The sequence below is a fragment of the Rhinoraja longicauda genome, chromosome 26, assembly GCF_053455715.1.
Source record: "Rhinoraja longicauda isolate Sanriku21f chromosome 26, sRhiLon1.1, whole genome shotgun sequence".
In the NCBI taxonomy this organism is placed as follows: Eukaryota; Metazoa; Chordata; class Chondrichthyes; order Rajiformes; family Arhynchobatidae; genus Rhinoraja; species Rhinoraja longicauda.
The window spans coordinates 19,355,480-19,377,869 of NC_135978.1; the positions used below are offsets into that span (position 1 = coordinate 19,355,480).

Consider the following 22,390-nt stretch of genomic DNA (forward strand, 5'->3'; position numbering starts at 1 on the left):
TTTAAACTTTGAATCAAAGGGTTTTTCTTTGAGCGGTATAGATGTGACTGCACGGTGGACCAGTATGAAGTGATTCATGCCTGCTCTCTGCCATATGCTCCCAAGTGGGAAGGGAAGGGGCAATTTGAGGGGCTCACACGGGCTACTCTTGAACTGATCCCTGCAATAAAGACACCTGGGAGGAGACCCACGTGATCTTATATGATGCTTTGAATTCAGACACTTAAATAGGATATGCATCACTATTTTTAATATCTGCTGGAAGACACTGTTCTTGAACGACATTCAACCCTTTGTGCAAAAGAACTTGAAGTTCGATTCCAACAAATTGGCAGATACTTCCAATGCGAGTTCTTTTGCAAATAAGTTGAAAGACATCAAGTACTGCATTTTAGTGGCAAGTGTATTTACCAAAGTGTCAGTTGTGTTTTTATTTGTTTTCATCCCGATTGCTTATTACTTTGCTTTAACATTAAAAAAAAACTTTTGCAGTGTTTTGCAGGTTCTTTCTTTGCGGAAGGCCCAAGCCACGAATATCATTAACGTTCTCCGTGTGGTTAGTGAATGCCTGCAATCACTTGGACAGCCTCATCTCTTCCAGTTCTCCTGCATTCTCTTTCTGCAGGAAATGTTAACCTGTCAGAAGGAATTGATCAGGTATGGAACAACAACGGGCGGAGTAGACTTGATGGGCCGAATGGCCTAATTCTGCTCCTTGAACTTATGAGCTAAACTTTGTGAACCTTGATAATCGTGATTTGCAGCAGATAGTTCTGAGTTTTGGGTGTGATCTTCTACTTAGCTTGAGGATTTTATTACTATTTAGTAGTGAGTTATTTGTACCGGCTATCTGTAGCATGTTCTCCTATAGAGAAAACGTCAACCTAATGTGACTTACCTAGTAAATTTTAGTAGAAACTTTATTGCATGTAGAGGATTGCTTTGCACTTTGCTGAGTAATTTTGTAAAAGCCTTTCAGAAAGAAACCAGTAAGAGTAAAGTGAAACCATTTTCCCAGAGGAGGAAGTCCAGGTGTTTGGGATGATGTCAGGATACATCCCCTCAAACGAAGGGGAGGCGATGTAGAAAACACTTGTCTCTAAAGTGATATTGAATCTGGCCTTGTGAACCAAATATCAAAATTCGTAGATTATTGTTGTGAAAGGATATGAATAGTCGGGAACCAGGGAGAGGAAATGGCATTGTAGAATTAATTATGATAGAATGGAACGGTGGAGCTTGCTCCTGTAGCCAAATGTCAAGACGTTTTAACTATTTTGCCTTGCCTTGCATTGCTGCAATGTTCCTGAAGATGGAACCACTTCAGCAAAGCATCCATGCGTATAAATAAAATTTAGGGGAATTATGAGAATTTGCAAGGTTCTCTCTAGACCCTGCAGAAAACTAGATTGACATATTTTTCATCATTGAGTGGCCCTGAGATATTTCTCCATCCTTTGTGTGGGAGATCTCATGGGTTTGTGTATTGTTCATACTGTGTGTAGTCTAGAATGCAGGCTCCCATTGTCAAGACCCCTCAAAGGCCATCACCTTTGCAAACTTGTTATAATGCAGCTTTTTCGAAGGAAGTTGAGATGATGAATTTGCAAAGTAATTTGATGTGTATTCAAATATTGATTAGCTAAGAAGAAACACTTTTAATGGCAATAGGTTGATTTATATAAATATACGGCTCTGCCACCTAGCTTAGAGTGCCATCTTTAAATGTGAGCTATGATAGTAAATATTTGTAGGGCATTCAACTGTGGAGCATCATAGCTGATTCAGTGCTATTAGACGAACATCGAAAATGTCTAGATTTTAACTTTCGTGACCCGTCTCTGGTAACTACTTGAAATTTGGCACAAATTTAGATTCAAAATAATTGAGAAGAAATTCATAACTCGTCAGTGCAAAAAGTTGCACACTAATTAATTAAGCTAATTAGAAAAAGTCACTCCAGCCAGGGGCTCCGTCGACCCAGGCTCCAGCTGCAGGCTCCGTCGACCCAGGCTTCAGCCATAGTTGGTGAGTGAGTGAGTTCCAGGACTTTGACCCATCAACAGTGAAGGAACAGTGACACGTGGGATCCCTACCTAGCTAGCCTGAAACAAAGCGTGTGATTGATCAATTGGCGTGCGACTCAATGACAAACATGCTTTGATTGGACAATTACTACTCGGGAAAATTGACGAGATTTCGGAAGTTTTTTTCCATATTTTAAAAATATGTGCAGGTTTTGTTCTTGACGCGTTTCAGATATAATTCCTATAATATTTTTACACAATATGTTATAAAAACAGGTAGATATGGGATGTGGGTCACGACATGAAAAGAAAAGGCACCTCGGCCCACGGTCTATATCCTTAACATTTCCTGATTTTCGAGGTAGCTGTAGTGGCGGAGGTTGAGTTGGAGCTCTTGATGATAGTAACGCAGATCTTTAATGTAGTCAGGGGCAGGAATCCTGGTTGAATTTTCCCCTTTCTTCTCTGACAGATGTTGCTAAGGCTAGTGGCAAACGTTGATTGCACAGGCTGAAGTCTGAACCTGCTTATTCTGTTATATTTAGTCTATTTATATGCAGCTTTTATTAATTTCAGCCAAAGTAAAAATGCTGAATTGTTGTGCATTAAGAATTCTCTTTTATTTCACAGCACCTTCACTTTTATGCTTGAGATATCCATTCTCCATCCTTTTCTGATAATATCATCTTGTTTTGATTCTGAATGTTCTCTGAAGTATTTTAAGAAGTAAATGTGTTTACTCTGGTATCCAATGAAATATGAGAATGTGTGTGGGAGATGGCATTTGGTTGTTAATGATGTCAGTTTTTCCGACAAACATTATTACAAATATATGATTAATGACCAAAATAAAAATTTCCAAGATTTCTTATCCCGATGTACTTGAATACTCCTCCTCCTCCCCCCCCCCCCTCACTCCTTTCCAGCATTAAATAGATCACGCATGATCATCAAAGGAGTCTTCTGTATTATTTATATGAAAATCGTGCCTTGAGGGATTTGAAAGTCATCTGTATTATTTTAAGAATAAAGTAAATGATTGGGATCGGGTAGAGTGCAGAGGATGTAACCATATATTTATTTGTGAAGAGTAGCCTTAATTTTTTTTTAAGCAACTTAATCAGATCATCAACATTTTCTTTTCATGAGTAGAAGTTTTGAATTTAACACCCAAGGTGACAAACCCCAGTGAAATGGTGGAATAGAGCTCTTAAGGATAGCTGAGTCAGGGGGTATGGGGAGAAGGCAGGAACGGGGTACTGATTGAAAATGATCAGCCATGATCACATTGAATGGCGGTGCTGGCTCGAAGGGCCGATGGCCTACTCCTGCACCTATTGTCTATTGTCTAATAATTTTACAGCCAATATTCCCTTTAACAAAACAAAAATTGTCTTTTTTTTGTACAAAAAGCAAAATGTCGAAATGCTTAAAATATTGGCATTAACTAATCCCATATGACTGTATAATCCCATAATCCCATATGCTTCAGTGATGTGAAATACTCAGTAGGGTGTAGTCCTCGTGAATCTATGTTGTTTTGTTTGGAGCTGATTCCACAAACGATGAAAGAGAATTAGCTGGTTAATGGCAATGTTGCGTGAGAATAATAGCAGTCCAGATGCACAGAACCTCCTTCCGATGTTACCTGTTTAACAGCTTGCCACCTACAGTTGGGCATTGAATCATCATCTTAGACTATATCCACAAAACCCCATGTTGCATTTCAATTGAGAACTTTAACTGTGACACGTTATGATTCTGGTTTAGTAATTCTTCCTGGAAAGTTGACCAAGTCATTAACGTGCCAGTTATAAGAGGGAAAAACAGCAGCAGGAGCAGAAATATCCAATCTGAAATTATTATTTGATCCAACTGCAGAAGGACCTCTTTGCTCCTATACTTAAATCCTCTTGTTAAGAAGGCCAACATACAATTAGCTTTCTTCACTGCATGCTTACTTTCAGTGACTGATGTAAAAGGACACCTAGGTCTCGTTGCACTTCCCCTTTTCCTAATCTGACACCATTCAGATAATAATCTGCCTTATTCTTGCCACCAAAGTGGATAACCTCACATTTATCCACATTATAATGCATCTGCCATGCATCTGCCCACTCACCCAACCTATCCAAGTCACCCTGCATCCTCATAGCATCCTCTTCACAGTTCACACTGCCACCCAGCTTTGTGTCATCTGTAAATTTGCTATTGTTACTTTTAAATCCTTCACCTAAATCATTAATATATATTGTAAATAGCTGCGGTCCCAGCACCGAGCCTTGCGGCACCCCACTAGTCCCTGCCTGCCGTTCTGAAAAGGACCACTTAATTCCTACTCTTTATTTCCTGTCTGCCAACCAACTTTCTATCCATGTCATTAGCCTATCCCCAATACCACGTGCTCTAATTTTGCCCACTAATCTCCGGTGTGGGACCTTATCAGAGGCTTTCTGAAAGTCCAGATACACTACATCCACTGGCTCTCCCTCATCCATTTTACTTGTTACATCCTCAAAATATTCCAGAAGATTAGTCAAACAAGATTTCCCCCTTCATAAATCCATGCTGACTTGGACCGATCCTGTTACTGCTATCCAAATGTGCCGCTATTACATCTTTAATAATTGACTCCAGCATCTTCCCCACCACCGATCTCAGGCTGACTGGTCTATAATTCCCCGTTTTCTCTCTCCCTCCTTTCTTAAAAAGTCGAATAGCATTAGCTACCCTCCAACCCACAGGAACTGATCCGGAATCTATAGAACATTGGAAAATGATCACCAATGCGTACACGATTTCTATAGCCACCACCTTGAGTACCCTGGGATGCAGACCATCAGGCCCTGGGGATTTATCAGCCTTCAGTCCCATCAGTCTACCCAAAACCATTTCCTGACTAATGTGAATTTCCTTCCGTTCCTCCGTCACCCTAGTTCCTCTGTCCCCTTGTACTTCTGGGAGATTGTTTGTGTCTTCCTTAGTGAAGACAGTACCAAAGTACCTGTTCAACTCGTCTGCCATTTCCTTGTTCCCCATAATAAATTCACCTGTTTCTGTCTTCAAGAGACCCACATTTGTCTTTAACTAATCTTTTCCACATACCTAAAGAAGCTTTTACTATCTTCCTCTATATTCTTGGCTAGCTTACCTTCGTACTTCATCTTTTCTCCGGCATTGCCTTTTTAGTTACCTTCTGTTGTTCTTTAAAAGTTTCCCAATGCTGTGGCTTCCTGCTCATCTTTGCTATGTTATACGTATTCTGTTTTATAATGTCCTTGACTTCCCTTGTCAGCCACGGTTGCTTCTTACTCCCCTTAGAATCTTTCTTCCTCTTTGGAATGAAATTATCCTGTATCTTCTGGATCATTCCCAGAAATTCCTGCCATTGTTGTTCCACTGTCATCCCTGCTAGGGTCCCTTTCCAGTCAACTTTGGCCAGCTCCTTCCTCATGCCTCCATAGTCTGCTTTGTTCAACTGCAATACTGGCACTTCTGATTTTACCTTCTCCCTCTCAAATTGCAGATTAAAACTTATCATATTATGGTCACTACCTCCTAATGGTTCCTTTACCTTGAGTTCCCCTATCAAATTCGGTTCATTACACAACACTAAATCCAGAATTGCCTTCTCCCTGATTGGCTCCAGTACAAGCTGCTCTAAGAATCCATCTCGGAGGCACTCTACAAACTCCCTTTCTTGGGGTCCAGTACCAACCTGATTTTCCCTGTCTACCTGCATATTGAAATAACCACCATAGCATTACCTTTGTTACATGCCAATTTTAACTCCTGATGCAACTTGTACCCTATATCCAGGCGACTGTTTGGGGACCTGCAGAGAACTCACATTAGGGTCTTTTTACCCTTACATTTTCTCAGTTCTATCCACAATGACTCTACATCTTCTGATTCTATGTCACCCCTCACAAAGGACTGAATTTCATTCCTTGCCAACAGAGCTACCCCACCACCTCTGCCCATCTGGCTGTCTTTTCGATAGGACGTATAACCCTGAATATTCCGATCCTCTTGCAGCCATGTCTCTGTAATTCCCACAACATCATGCCTACCAATCTCTAACTGAGCCTTAAGCTCATCCATTTTATTTCTTATCACTTTGTGCATTCATATATAACACTTTTAATTTGGTGTTCACCTCCCCTAGCACACCGGTTCCTATTTCACCTGACCTTCCTAAAGGTTGCCTTCCATCTAGTTCCATTTGCCCCAGTTTAGGATACGTGTGTTCCTCCATGATTGTAAAAGTATATCGTTCATCATCTGCATCAAGTTTTGCAATTTAGTCTTGGTCTCCTATTGCTGTGAAATTCAAAATTGGTGCAAATTTTGTAAGTCGAAAAGACTCAAAACTGCCCTCCATCTTTATCTGTCACCTTTAGCACAAAACTGTTCTTCCCCACGTGCCATATATACAAGTCAAGTAGATGAGATTACTGGATACATTTTCCACCTTCCAACTCTGAAAAATTGAATTAGTTGAAAATACTGTGCATAGTAAAAATGCCAAAACCATAATTCCCCCCTCTTGACCTGTTTCCAGCTATCGCCAGCAGTTGGAGGGCTGTGGAAAGGAACTATGGCATGAACTCCGGCAGACTTACCACAATCTTGTGATGCTTCTTGTAACTGCTGTTCGTCAGTTTAACACTGAGAAAGATTGGTAAGTAATTACTTGAACAGAATGAATGAATTCAGCATTTGGTTTAGTTTTATTTCGAGTCCAACCCATTGTAAAATGCAAGAACATCGATGCAGAGCCATCCATTTTAGAGTTTTGACCATCATACTATGTGTTCCTGAGCAGTTCTTTCAATGTCATTGCCATCCAGTGCTTTTTGTATTATAACTGGTTGCCATTGAAGCGCATTGAAACAAGAGCATGTTTAGGCCATTTGACCCTCTGCCATTCAGTAAGATCATGAATTACTTTTTTTACTCAGTGCCACTTTTCTCCACCAGTCCCATCTCTCAGTATCCAAAATTCTTGATCCTGAACATATCAGTCCTGAACATATCAGTGACTGAGCCTTCACTCCCTCTCTGGGTGTGGAATCCCAAAGATTTACTACTTCGTGTGAAGAAATTTCTTCTCATCTCAGTCCCAAATGACTGACCCCTATTTTGAATCCCAGCCAGAGGAAACATCATCTGCTCATCTACCCTGTCAAGCCCCGGAAGAATTTGTATGTGTTGATGAGATAATGTTTTGTCTTCAAAGCTTTTGAGAGTGTAGGCCCAATCTGATAATCTCTCATGACAAATTTCTTCCTTCTTCTCTCTCGTGTCTGGAACCAATTTGTTAAACCTTTGCTGCAAACCTATTATCAAAAGTTTATCTTTAGGTAGGCAGACTAGGCTTGCTGAATAATTCCAGGGTTGGTCGTACAAGGAGATATTCAGAGTCTGCATTCTGAATTCAACCTATTTTCTCCAAAGATGCCTGACCGGCTGAGTTTCTCCAGCTCCTTTTGACATATTTTTTCAGGAGATACGAACTGTTTTTTGTACTTGCATAAGGGCCAACATACCGTTAGCTTTCCTTTTTGTCTTACCAATGCTTTTGATTACCTCAATTGCTTTGACTCAAACACATTCATTAATTTGCTATTGTATTTATCTTCTACACTCCCATACCTAGCATGTGTATTGAATAAAAAAGGATATTTATTTCCTGGATCTCATATTGTAGATTCAAACAATATGTGCTGAAAGATATACCAAATACTTCACATCTGAGTTACTCTAGGATCTAATGTCATGCTACATAGCCAGGTACTGTGCTAGGTGGTTCAGAAAGGAACCATGGGACTCAACTACCTTGTGGAAGGTACTTTCAAAATAATGATGCCTAGCCATAAGAACAGAGCAAAGCTTTGCCTATTTTACCACGTAGCAGGTGCAGTCACTGACAGTTTCTTGAACAACAGATGGCCACTGATTCCAGGATCTGGTAGCCCAAGTCAATTGGACAGGTGCCACAATGTGGGGTGGGGAGAATTCAGGTGGAGTGGAGGTGAGGGCGTTATCCAGGTGCTGGGTTGAACAGAGCATAATTTGCCCCAAGATATAATATAGAGATCTCTAAAACCCTTGACTTAGAATGGCTATTTTTATATATATATTGGAGATGCAATGTGCTCATGTATGAAATATCCAGCAAATAATTCAACCAATTTTCTTTTTGCTGTTCCCTATAGTGGCAGAGTTCACAAAGTGGATTTACACCCCATTGTATGTTTCCTTTAGGTCTCTGCTCCCAGCGCTGTCCTGTGTTCAGACCTGCCTTCTACATTTACTGGACATAGGTTGGGAGCCACTGGACTTGTCCTTTTTCAATGACATCAAGTTACCTGATCTCCTGCTGGCAATGTCACAAGAAAATATCAGTATTCATGACAGCGCCATTCAGTGAGTATAAATCACAATACCGTTTATGCCTTTGAAATATATGAAATGATTTTGTGCACAGATTGCAAGGGTTAGTTTATTGTGTACATATTCAGCTGTATATTTAGATCTTGCTTTAAAAAAAACAATTAAGTCTCAATAGTCCCCGAATAGTCACTTAATATGTGATTGGGTTGGGGGAGAGAGGACTTTGCATAAGATTGTTATAACAATAAAAGTGATGGTGAAATTGTGCTTGTGTAATTTTGTATTGAGTAATTTTAGTAATTGAGTAATTTTCTATTGAGTAATTTTAATTGATAAATAGGGGAATCGTGTTAGCTGTGGCATATACGGTATGGGATATGATATATAGAGAGTTAGATATAGCTCTTAGGGCTAATGGAATTAAGGGATATGGGGAGGAAGCAGGGAGGGGGTACTGATTTTGGATGATCAGCCATGATCGTATTGAATGGCGGTGAATGGCCGAATGGCCTACTCCTGCACCTATTTTCTAAGTTTCTATATGGTAGGTTCATCATTGATGCAAATTGGCTTTGGGTTTATATATTAATACTTGTTGGTGTGAAGGTAAAAGCAAGCAAGCTGTGCTTCAGGATAAAATGACAGGGAAATCGGGGTTTGGTAATACATGAAGGTGGGAGAGTGGTGAGATGGTGAATACAACATGGTGTCAAGGAGGCTGATTGCTGCGTGGATTTGCTGCAGGATAGAGAGGGAGGGTATTGGATTTGGTGCAGCAATCTAGAGCAACAAACAAACTGCTGGAGGAACTTGGGTTGAGCAGCATCTATAGGGGGGGGGGGGGGGCGGGGGTGAAGTTTAAAACCCTGAATCAGGACAGAGTGGAGTGGGAAGTTGGTTGCTAGATAGAGGAAATGGCGAGACAGGAGGCAATTGGTGCACCATGGAAAGGGGAAGGTGAAGGTGGAAACAGCTAGGTGGGTTATCGGCATTCTGTGGAGAAAGATAGATTCCAATAAGATAGATAAATAAGGATGGTGCTAATAGAATTCATTAGTGTTTTGTACACAATGAGGGGTTTGGTGGTGGTGCTGGAAACGGGTGAGATTTTTATTTGTGGGGGGAAGGGGTGGATGAGATTTTTTTAAATGGAAGCTGACACATACCTATCCAGATAGCATGAACAGTTTTCAACTGATAATTAAGCTTTGTTAACCGTTTGCCTGATGGAGACACATTTATTTAGCCAGTGGAGTGAAGAGGATGAGATTGCAGATTATGAATGTAACAAAGAATGGATGGAGGAATGTCAGGATGGCATACAGCTGCGGGTCTGGTATGATAGGATGACCAATGCTTCAACTGAAGAGAAGAGGCGAGTAAGTGAATGTTTTAAGTAACTTCATTATCCCCTATGTTATGACACGTAGTTATTGTGCAGTACTTTGCATTGAGTTGTAAGAGACAAAAGCTTAAGTTTGTGAACTTTTCTCTCGTGTTAATATTTTCTTTCCCTAAGAGTTTGGAAATAATATAGAGTACAAAGTGCTTTCTGTGGGAATTGAGAGAAAAGCACTATAATTTTCCCAGGAAAGTTTTTAACAAAATATACTTTAAGTTGTTGTGTCGGAGATGGGTCTGTGAATAAAATCCTTGTTTACCTTTGACAAATTCGTAAAACGTGTCATCAGCAAGTGTATCTGTTAACTGTAGACCACTAATTCATTAACGACAGCCACTATTTCTGATTAAATATACGGGTTTTAGCGCCTGAAATTGTAATTAACTATTTGTTTTTATGTGATAGATGCACATGTTTGTTGCACGTTACTGTGACCTGCTGAATGTGGAGATCTCCTGCGATGGATGTCATAAAATAGCACCTTGGCATCGTTACCGTTGTCTCCAGTGTCCGGACATGGATCTCTGCAAAACTTGTTTTCTCGGTAAAAAATTGAAGTGCTGTGAAGTAAAAATGCCTCCATTTTTCTAGGCTGCTGTTAATGGCTGTGTACAAGTTTTATGGTAAAAATATTCTGGTTCCTTTATTTGACTCAAGCGCAGAAATTTACCAGCCATGTAACAATTTTTTTTAAACCCAAAAATGTTATACACTGTTTTAGAGTGCAAAATCCCAAGTCAATCTCTGAGAGCAGGGAGAGGAGATGGCCAGTGTAAAAAGCCAATACTCACCATTGACCAGGGTGCAACCAACACCCCCACATCTCTCTGGAGAAAAGGAATGGGTGACTTTTCAGGTCGAGACCCTTCTTCAGGGTCTCGACCTGAAACAAACCCATTCCTTCTCTCAAGAGATGCTACCTGTCCCACTGAATTACTCCAGCTTTCTGTGTCTATCTTCTGTTTAAACCTGCATCCACAGTTCCTTCCTACGCACCCCCACGTCTCTGTTGAGTGGCTTTACTGCTCCTTTCTCTGATTCCTTGCCTATTCCACACTGAGCCATGCAAAACAGATGTTATATTGACTTGTGGAATGGAGGTGTCAATAAGGGGCGGAGGCTTCAGCTGGGTTTCCTGCATAACTGGGGAGTGAAGCAGTTCACACCAAGTTCCTAACACAGCAGTGCTGTTAGTAATAAACCTCTGCCCTTTCAGTGCTGATCCTATTATTATTATTATTCTTGTTCCTGGGAAACCATCTTAAGCAGTAAGTGAGGTACTTGTGGATTTGATGAGCTTCGACGTGAATAACATCTGTTTGCTTCCGTGCAAAACAGCCTCTAAATGTTCTCAGAAATTCCCCCTGTCTATTGAATTGTTAATATCCATCCTATTTCAATAGTCAATAGTTGTTTATTTGTCACATACACATAAATGTGTAGTGAAATGAAACATTACCCGCAGTTGAAACATTAAGACCAATAAGAATAATCAATAAAAATGCAATAACACATACAATCATACACTAACACCAAACAAAAGAAACATCCATCACAGTGAGTCTCCTCCAGTCCCTTCTCATTGTGATGGAAGGCCAAAATGTCTTTTCTCTTCCCTGCCGTCTTCTCCCGAGGTCAGGCTGTTGAACTTGCCACGTCGGGGCTCCCGACATTGGAGCGCCGCGCCGGACGGTGAAAGGTCCACGGCCTATTCCAGGCCGCGCCGGACGGTGAAAGGTCCGCGGCGGGCCGACCCAAGCCCCGCGATTCGGGGCGGGCGAACACGCTACCTCTGCCGGAGCTCCCGATGTCGGCCCCCACCCAGGGGCCTGTGGGCTTCTGACGTCCACGCGGCCCGCGCCGGAGCCTCCGGAGACGAGTCGCAGCCGCTCCCGCAGCATCCGCAGGCAGCCAGCGCCGCAGGTGGTGAGTCCGGGCCGTGGGCTCTGCGAACCAGAGCCCCAGGTGGTCCCAGGTGCATGGCCGGTGGTAGGCCGCAACGGGAACGGAGACACGACACAGAAACAAAGGTCGTGTCTCCGTTCGGGAGAGAGAATTTTTTACAGTTCCCGTTCCCTCCCACCCCCTCCCCCCCACATAACATACAAACACTACACCATATTAAAACTACAATTCATACAAAAACAACAAAAAACACAAAAGACAGACGGACTGCAGGCAAGCCGCAGCTGCGACGGCAGCGCTGGCTCCTCATTGCCAAGATTATCTGGTTGAGACCAAAGTTCTGAAGGTTTAGGTTTATAATGTGCCAAGGTACATTGAAAAGCGTTTGTTTGCATGCTATCCCATCAAATGATAGGGTCAGTTTATACTTTGGTGATTTTTCCCTGCAGGTGGAGTGATGCCTGAACATCATGAAGATTATCATAAGATGGTGAACATGGAGTACGCGTGTGATCACTGCCAGGGGCTAATCATAGGCCGCAGGATTAATTGCAATGTATGTGATGACTTTGACCTTTGCTACGGGTGCTATTCTGCAAAGAAATACCCTGACAGGTAACTAACAATGGTGTTGTTCAGCACTAGAATTACTACTTCTTAATTAAGGATTGTATCGTTGATGACCCAAAAATGAAGTCGGCAAAGTTCATGATTCATTTTTAAAAAATGAGATCACAGTAGTGATTTGATCTGTCAAGTCTAATCCACTTCACAAATTTTCCTATCCCTTCACTCTATTCTCTCACACACACCTCTTCAGTGCCATTTAGACAAGCATGTAAAGAGGCAAGTATTAGAGGGATATGGACCATGTGCAGGCAGATGGAATTTGTTTAATTTGGCATCATGGTTGGCATAGAGATCCTTGGCCACTGGCCCTGTTGCTGTGTTGTAGTGTTCTATGCACCTCTATCCTGATTATCATAACACCCACCTTCACTATGGGTAATATACAGAGACTATGGTGGGACTAAAGCTGGAACACCTAGGAAGCACCAATGAGGTCATGGATGATATGTGACCTCCACGCTGACAGCACTGGAGGTGGGATCCTCTCTTGGGTTCTGGAATTAGGAGGCAGCAACTCTAGTGCGTAACTCATTTGCCGGATTGCTATTTTTATTCCTTCAAATGGTGCAGCCATCTGTTCACCCTGTTATTAACAGATGTGTCCACCTCAAAGACATTGCTGTGAGCTTTCAGAAAATTTGATAAATTGTTTGGCTCCCTCTGCCTCGGTTGGGGAATCTCGGGAAAATAAATAAATAAATGAAAGCAGCGTTTGTCTGGCCACGAGTGTGCACCTGGCAAAGCTCTGCCCTTGAACACGTGCAACACTTCAGCAGTATGCACACTCTGTCCTTGTCTCCTTTGACCTTTTGGGGATGCTGCCGCCTACCTTTTTGAGTAACTAGTTCACTTGTGATCCGTCTTCTGTCATTTGTTTAGTATATTGTTGAAGTTTAGTGTATAATTGAACCCAGCTGACTAAACAACTTAAGTAATGAGAATGATCTCAAGTGTGTTGTTCCCTACCCAATGTCTGGATCATTCTTCATTATTTCCTCGTACCAAAGTAAATCTAGTAAACTAATCTGGCGGGGAAGGGTGCTGCAGGGGAATGTTTCTGGCTCTTATACTATTTTGTAATGATTTTTTACCTTTGTCAATTGTAAATAAGTTGGATGGGGAGATGTACTGTTTCTTATCAAAAGCAAACTGCTGTAGGACCATAACGTATCAGGCAACATCTCGGAGGAGATATGGACAGATGATATTTTGGGTCAGGCACGAGGGTCCAGATCCTCCTGAAGAAGGGTCTCAACTGGAAATATCGTCTGTCCATTTCCCTCGACAGATGCTGTCTGACCCAGCAATTAGTTTTTTTTGCTCAAGATTCCGGCATCTGCAGTCTCTTGTATCTGTATTGTTTTCAACATTAACTTGAAGCTCTTTATTTCCCTGCAGCCACTTGCCTGCACACAGCATCACGGTGTTCCCCATGGTGACGATTCGCATCAGTGACCGTCACCGTCTCATCCAGCCATACATCCACAACTACACCTGGCTGCTGTTCAGCGCACTGGCTCTCTACACGGCCGAAATCGTTACCGAGCAGAAACCCACCAAGGAGAATCTGGACCCTTGTGTGCAATCTCAGGCTGAGGCACTGGAAGCACGCTGCACAGAGCTCATCACTGAATATCTAATCAAAGCCCATCAAGGAAAAAGTAAATGACACACGTTTTCATTATTCTCAAACTGTAGACATACGATCAAGATTTTCCTTTGGCATCACAGCACCAGAGTCCCGGGTTTAATCCTGAACTCTGGTGCTGTATGTTGGTGCTGTGAAGTTTGCACGTTCTCCCTGTAACTATGTGGGTTTCCTCCGGATGCTCTGGTTTCCTACTACATCCCAAAGATATGCAGGTTTGTAAGTTAATTGGTCTCCATCAATTGCCCCAAATGTATAGGGAGTGGATGTGGAAGTCAGATAATATAGAATGAAGGGCGGCACGGTGGCGCAGTGGTGAGTTGTTACCTTATAGCACCCGAGATCGATCCTGACTATGGGCGTTGTCTGTGTGGAGTTTGTATGTTTTCCTCATGACCACGTGGGTTTTCTCCAGGTACTCAGGTTTCCTCCCATCTCCAAAGACGTGCAGGTTTGTAGGTTAATCGGCTTTAGTAAAGTTGTAAATTGTCCCTAACGTGTAGGATAGTGCTAGTGTACGAGGTGATCACTGGTCGGTGCAGACTTGGTGGGCTGAAGGGCCTGTTTCTGCGCTGTATCACTAAACTAAACTGGCATGAGTGGGTGATTGATAGTCAGCGTGGACTCTGTGGGCAAAATGCCTGTTTCTACACTATCAATCAATACTCAAACAAAGATAAATAAAAAGTGCTGGAGTAGCTCAGCTGGTCAGGCAGCATACCTGGAGAATAAGGATAGGTGACGTTTCAGATCGGGATCCTTCCTCAGACTAATTGAATCTGTCTGATCAGTCTGAAGAAGTGTCCAGACATCATCTATCCATGTTCTCCTCGGATGTTGCTTGACCTGCTGAATTATACCAGCACTTTATGCCTTTTTTTAAATAAACCATAATTTGCAGTTCCTTGTTTCTGCACTCAGATTGAAACTTGTTTGAACTAGTTTTTCATCTCTGTTGGGCTGTTACAGTATGGTGAATGACCCAGTCAGCTCTACTCTCATTGCCTATGCATTGTCACAATGTGCTACCTTCTTTAAAGCAGGCAAATGATCGAAACATCCATTGCATGATTATATTTTGGCCCAGGTCTAAAGAACTCTGCGGTACTTTCGTTACTCTCCAATGCATCGAGTGAAAGTGAGATGGCCGTTACTAATACCACGGCAGAATCTACAGCGGAGATGCTTTCCACAACTGATCACTGCACCAGCAACCAGCGTCAGGTCAGCATGTGTTCCACTCAATTGTTTTCAATTGGATTATGTTCAGTTTCTGAGACCAAACCCTTTGAGCTGTTTCCTAAATTGGTTCAACTAGATAGTCTTGTAGCCAAATAGAACATAAAACAATATGGCATAGGACAGACCCTTCTACCCACAATATCTGTGCTATACATGATGCCAAGCAAAACTAATCTGTGCCTGCACATGATCCATATCCATCCATTCCCTGCGTATCCATGTGCCTTTACAAAAATATCTTAAATGCCACTATCTTATCTACTTCCACCAACATCCCTGGCAGCACATCTAGGCACTCGTCAGTCCCTGCGTAAAACAAAAACCCATCCCGTACATCTCATTTAAACTTTTGCCCCCTCTGATCCTGAAGCTATACCCCCTTGTCTTTGATGTATCAACCCTGGGGAAAAAGGTTTGGATTATCTACCCATTCATAATTTTATATACTTTTATCATGTCTCCCCTCAATCTCCAACACTCCAGAAAAAATAATCCAAGGTTGTTCTATCTCTCCTTTTCGCTAATATCTTCTAAGCATACTGATAAACCTCTTCTGCCCCCCTCTCCAAAGCCTCCACATCCTTACTGTAATGGGACGGCCGGAACTGCATATTATACTCCAAATACGACCTAACCAAAGTTTTATAAAGCTGCAACATGACTTCCTGACTCCAATACTCAATGCTCCAACCGATAAATCCAAGCATGCCATATGCCTTCTTTACTATTCTATCTACTTGTGCTGCCACTTTCAGGGAGCTATGGATTTGGACCTCAAGATTTCTCCATACATTAATGCTGTCAAGGGTCTTGCTATTAACTGTATACTTCCCCTTATATTGGACCTCCCAAAATGCAACACCTCACACTTGAATTAGACTCCTGCTGTCTTTTCTCCACCTGTATTTGTAAATGACCTATATCCTGCTGCATCTTAAGACAGCCTTCCTCGCTCTCCTCAGCTCCACCAATATATATTGTGACTAGTGGCGTGCTGATGTGATCAGTATTTGTTTGTCTTGTATATTAGGTGGCATGATTAGTAAGTTTGTGAATGACGCCAAAATTGGTGTGGTGGGCAGTGGAACAGGTTGTCCATAGGAAAACTGCAATAGGACCTCGATCAACTGTGAAGGCGGTTAAGAGAATGGCAGATGGAATTTAACTTGGATCTGTGCATAGTAGTACTTTTTGGAGTTGGATTCATGGGAGGTGGTCTTGGAGGATACTCCTCAAACTGCAGAGCATCTTGGACAATACAGCTCACCCCCTCCATGACACACTGGTTATCCTGAGGAGCACCTTTAGCAACAGACTGGTTCCACCAAGATGCAGTACAGAATGCCACAGGAGATCTTTCTTCCCTGTGGCTACCAAACTGTACAACTCTTCCCCCTTCTGTCATGGGGTAGACTGACTCCCCTCCCCCCACCCCAATCTTTGCTCGTCCCCAATCCTTTCCACTTGTCATTTTAATTTCATGTTTCGTGTATTTGGTGTTTTATAACTGTTGGCAGATCAATTTCCCTCCTGCACTAAGTATTATTCCCTTTCTCATGTACCTGTACACGCTGGCTCGATTGGAATAATGTGTTGTCTTTCTGCTGACTGGTTACCACGCAACAAAAAGCTTTTCAGTGTACCTCAGTACATGTGACAATAAACTAAACTAAACTAGATGGGAGGATTTGAGTTATCAGGAGAGTTTGAATAGTCTAGGAGATTAAAGAAATGGCAGACGCTGGAATCATGAGCAAAAAAAAACAAACTGCTGGAGGATCTCTGTCGGTCAGCCAGCATCTGTGGAGGGAATGTGTAGATAAGGTTTCGGATCGGGACCTTTATATGCACTGATTGGAATAGGGAGGAGAAAGCTGGAAAAGAGATGAGAGCATGATGAAAGTCGGTTCCCTCTCTGACTGCTTTTCATGGAAGATAGTGGAATGGTTGTGGATATTTACTTTCCAGGCTGCTCCAAGTTGTCTTCAGTTTATGCTCATTCAGCAGAACCAAGGAGACTGCCATTAGTTCTAAAGATGACCATAATCTAATACTCCAGGCCTTTGTGATTTTACCAGCTTAATCTCAGCAAAACCATAGAATTTAGCAACAAAAATCAGTTAACAGCCAGTACATTATTTGAGGACTTTCTAAAGCTATTGTTTGGGAAAGATTTTTAAAACTACAATAGCTATTTGTCCTTGCTTCTAATCTTTACTTATGTCCATCTTCAGGAATCAACTCCTGCAGATGACCAAAGAGAAATATTATCTGATACACAATCCAAAGATGGACAGGAAGCTGATCAGTGTCGTCAGGATAAAATCCAAAAGAAGGTAAGTGTTGGAGTTTGGCCACTGAGCTTAGGTTTGCAAGCATCCCTTGCATGCCTTCTGGTTGACTTTGGTCCTGGAACATTGGTTAAGCTGTTTTTCCTTATTTCTGATTATCCCCACTCCCGTGGGAAGCTTCTCTGAGATAAGCAGCATCATGGTGAGAAAGATTGAAGAAATGTTACTGCTTTAAAAAAAAAAATCCTGGCTTTTTATTTGAACCAAATGCTTATTTCAACTCATGAAGACCTTGTATCTGTGCCTTTGTTTAATCTCACTGCTGCTGTGCTGTTTAACAATGTATAAATTATTGAAATTTTACCTTGTAAAAATGTATTTACTATTGTAATTTTTAAAAATTCATCTTTCCATGTAAAGTTTTTTTTACTGTTGTATCCCCAATTTCCTTTACTTACCAAAGGCTGCTGACTCTGCAACTGTCTTCCTGGTCCTCCCTTTTTTTAAATCTCTCTCCTGTTTAATAGTTCCACTCAAACCTAACTGTTTGATCTCTGTTGGTTGCCCACTCTAATTTCTCCTTTTATAGCACCATATCATTCATTGTTTGATTGTACTTCTGTGACAAGTCTTGGAACATTTTTCTATGCTAGGATTTACTGACTCAGCTTCACATCTATTTCCAGTTAAAGTCAAGTGCAAGTGATGCCACTTTGGCAAGTATTGACAGCATTGAGTGGGAGAGTGTGCAGGTCCTAGAGGTACCTGGGTCCAAGAATGATGCTTCATACTCAGAGAAAGAAACTGTAAGCCAAGAATCTTCGTCCATGACTGACTCCCCCGAAATGTCTTCATCCAGTCAGTTAAATATCGCTGCAGCTGCAGGTGTTGCATCCGAAGATGAGGTTAAAAACACCAGTTCCATGAATAGCATTTCTTCATCACAACTTCCTTCCTCGGAAATTTCCAGCAAGAGATCAAAGGTTGAAGAGCAAGTCAACACTTCACAGTCTGAGCAGACTTCGCCATTATCTGCAGTATCTACTTCGGGGGCAACAGAGCCGAATTTCACCTCCAGTGTGGCATTGGACACAGTCTCAAAATCATCTTCCACTGATGCAACAACGTCAGTTGCCACAGAATCAGTTCCACAGACCTCTGTGTCAGGTTCACAGTCGATTGAGTCCAATATAGCTGAGCAACAAAGGACTACAATGGACGTGAAGATGCTTAGAGCAGGTAACTTTGCATTATTATCATGACACAAAAAAAGAGCCTAATCTATTCTAGTTTAGGACAAAATACTGTTATCAAAACTAATTTATTTGGTGGCTGACTAAAGAATACATTTCTTGTGATTGAAACCCAGTCTAGCCCCTGAAAGTGTTTTTTAAGCTGAGGTATGTACTTACAAGTGTGGCTTGTAAAGGAGTTAAGGGCTATTGAAACAATGAATTAACCTGCAACCTGGCTGTGATCTTTCTTATTGAGAAGCACACAGGCTTGAGATGCTGAATGCCATCATCATACAATTTTCCTTGCTTGCAGTGATTATGGAAGAACAGTCTAGTCAACAAGAGAATGATATCAAAGTCCAGTCCAGAGAGTGGGAGGACACCATCAGAGGAGTCCAGTCTAGGCAGTGGGAGGACTGTATCAGAGTGGTCTAGATAGTGCAGAGACTGTATCAGAGTCTAGTCTAGACAGTGAAATGTTCCTGATATTTGTGATATAATTTTGAAAATGATTTTAAATTGCAGGATCAAAGTTTGCTGGGGGATCCACTCCCAATCATTCACATGGATCGAAAGCTGCCTTCAAATTGGATGTTGGTGAAAAAGAGGCCGTGCCCAACCAGGACCAGGTCTTTGCCGAGTGCTTGCAGGAGAGAATACTGGGTCTACTCGCTGCCATGTTACCTCCTGTAAAAACCGTAAGAACCTGAAGTACTTTCAGTCAGACATTTCTCTGTGTTTAACATCGGAGCAAATAGACTTCTTGTATTCAGCGAAGTTCTTTACTTTACTTCTTTGTGATTATTTAGTTGTCTGATTCGTTACATTTTATCGGAGTGTTAGAATATTACCTTCTAGATTTACTTTGTGAAATTATTCCAAAGAAGAATAGTTTCCAGAAGGTAGATTGTGGAAGGTAGAAGTTAGATCTTTGCAACCTGTATTTATTCAAAGCTGTGCAGCAAAATATTCTACGGCCTTCAGGGGCATTATTTGACATTAAACCATACGAGGCCATGTTTGAGCAGTGAGCCTAGCGCAGTCAGTGGAATTTGTTGAGAGCAAAGAAAGGAAGAGGGGTTTTGAGCAGGAGTTTCAGAGCCTAGATCGGTGATAGTTGAAAGTGCTGCTGTCAAAGGTGATATGAATGAATTCAAGGCTGAACAGCGGAGTACAGCAACCTTGGGTTGAAAGGCTAAATGAATGAATTAATAGGTTTATTGGCCAAGTATGCATATACAAGGAATGTGCCTTGGTGTTCCGCTCACAAATGACAACACAAACATACAGTTAACAATTAAGAATAAAGCATAACACATCAAAACAATAAGGATACACCATTACGGTCTAAACATATGGGTGGAAATAAACCAGAGCAAAAAAAGAGACTACAGACTTTGGATATTGAGTAGAACTATCACTCGTGGAAAAAAGCTGTTTTTATGTCTGGCTGTGGCTGCTTTGACAGTCCGGAGTCGCCTTCCAGAGGGAAGTGCTTCGAAGAGTTTGTGGCCAGGGTGAGAGGGGTCAGAGATGATCTTGCCCGCTCGCTTCCTGGCCCTTGCAGTGTACAGTTCGTCAATGGGGGGAAGGTTGCAGCCAACAACCTTCTCAGCTGTGCGAATGATCCGTTGCAGCCTCCGGATGTCATGCTAATTTAAAGTAAATCAGTGAGAGGGGTACAAGACCATGAATAGATTTGAAAGTAATAGTGAGCAATTTTAAGTTGAGGTCTTATTTAACAAGAAGCTGTTGTAAATCAATGAGCACGAATGTAAGGAGATGGGCAGTGGAGTTTTGGGTGACCAAGGTTAAGGATGGTGGTGTGAGGCAAGTTGGTGAGGCAGGCATAACTGAGATCAAGTGTATGACACAATCCTTGGACAGTGGGAAACTCTTCCTAATAATTACAGTAGCAGGATAACTGCTTTAATTATTGCTGATAATCCAATGTTAATTTATTGCAGACAGTTGATGGTATATTCAATCCCACAGGATTCAGCGATATGCTTACCAAACCTGAGGCAGGTACTGAAGCTCCTATTCCAGGTGGCAATGCAGAATCCCGGGCAGCTGCTTGAAACCTATCACTTGACCCTGGGACTGCTTGGACAGCTCCTTCTGAGAATCTCCCCAGCAGAAGCTGATGCTGCAGTGAAAGAAGTCCTCTTTGCATCTTGGACGCTACTTAGCACTGCACAAGGCCAACTAAAATATCCAGGATGGATGACGACGCAGGTTTTGTTCAGCCTTGGAGCAGTTTGCTTGGACTGGTACAGTTTAATGGTTTATTTGTTTGTTACAGAATGTGGAAGTTTGCAACGTCAAACTTTTTTTTAAAAGATCCCACTGAATAAAAAATTAATCGTGTACTTTCCAATGTCGTTGTTAATGTTGGCTTAGTGGTAACACCTCTATGACCATGGCCTTAGACAGCTACACTGCCTGCTCTTTGGTACAAGATCATTGGTGACACCAGTGCAACACTGCAGGTGAAAATGCCACCTTTTAGATGAGTTGCGAGACTAAGATTCACTCTCCTGTTGGATAGAAGTCCACGTGAGGGAAAGTGGAAGGTTTTTCCTCGGTGTCTTGTCAATGTTTCTAAGACAGATTATCTGGACTATATTTCATTTCTTCATGGGGGATCTTACAATTCGTGAATCGTCTGTCACATTTATTTTACAATACTGACTACATTTCAAGACTAATCAACTGTAAAATGCTTTGGGGTGTAGAGATTTTGTGAGGCAATGCATGAGTGTGCCCTTTTTATTGCTTTTAGTGCTCAATGCAATTGCAAGAGCAATTACTATTTTTAGAAGAAATGTCCAGAAAGTTCAGATTGTATTAGATCTGTTGCTTGTGCCATTTGAATGGAGTAATGCTCTGTATTGTTTTTCTCTTGATCGAAGCAGGATTAGCCTGGACTGGGCATCATCAGTTGCGGACATACTCAGAGACCTGAACTCTAGCCCCCAGTGGCAGAAAGTGATCGCTGCCTTCACAAAGCGTTGCATTGAGGAGCTTCCCCTCCGTTTAAAACGCACCAATGTCTTTGCACTGTTGGTTCTGGTGGGATTTCCAGAGGTAAAAGCAAACTGTTAGATATCATTGTTAGTCTGTATGATTAAGTAGCACTGATTAAAGTGAAATAAACCATATTGGAGCGAATGAGGCAATGTTGGCAAGGTGCTTTATCATCATTGGGTCTGAACATACAATGACCAAATATTTGCTTTGTTGGTTCAGGAGATGTGGACGTTGAGGCAAGGTTGGCATGAATTGTCCATTTCCAAATGACCCCTAAGCTTCCTGGCCTGTTAGACCATCTCAGAAACCATTAAGAACCAACTCGACGCATGAGTCGCATTTAAGCTCGACTGGATACGGTTGATGTATTTATTGCACTCGAGGAAATTAGTGAACTAGATGGGTCATGGTGGCAACCCATGGTTTCATTGTCTCCACCACTGATAGTAGCGTTTTAATTTGGGATTTATTTCATTACTTGAATGTAAAGTTCCCAACTGCAGGTGTGGGATTTACTTTAATATATCCAGATCAATGATCAGAGGTTTGGTTACTGGCGTAGATCTGTAATGCCATTA

At 41.9% G+C, this 22,390-nt stretch overlaps 1 protein-coding gene across 6 annotated transcripts in view; it reads left to right on the plus strand.

Annotated features, from left to right (window-relative positions):
• The window catches only part of zzef1 (zinc finger, ZZ-type with EF hand domain 1), a 139,891-nt gene that overhangs the window by 72,584 nt on the left and 44,917 nt on the right, over positions 1–22,390 (plus strand). For all 6 annotated transcript variants that reach the window (XM_078422362.1, XM_078422365.1, XM_078422366.1 and 3 more), the window contains exons 30-42: positions 493–657; positions 6,592–6,711; positions 8,298–8,459; positions 9,673–9,805; positions 10,234–10,372; positions 12,183–12,348; positions 13,762–14,024; positions 15,099–15,235; positions 17,488–17,589; positions 18,231–18,783; positions 19,305–19,477; positions 20,775–21,052; positions 21,698–21,869. In XM_078422362.1, the coding sequence (XP_078278488.1) occupies positions 493–657; positions 6,592–6,711; positions 8,298–8,459; positions 9,673–9,805; positions 10,234–10,372; positions 12,183–12,348; positions 13,762–14,024; positions 15,099–15,235; positions 17,488–17,589; positions 18,231–18,783; positions 19,305–19,477; positions 20,775–21,052; positions 21,698–21,869 (2,563 nt within the window). The remainder of the gene's footprint in view (positions 1–492; positions 658–6,591; positions 6,712–8,297; positions 8,460–9,672; positions 9,806–10,233; positions 10,373–12,182; positions 12,349–13,761; positions 14,025–15,098; positions 15,236–17,487; positions 17,590–18,230; positions 18,784–19,304; positions 19,478–20,774; positions 21,053–21,697; positions 21,870–22,390) is intronic.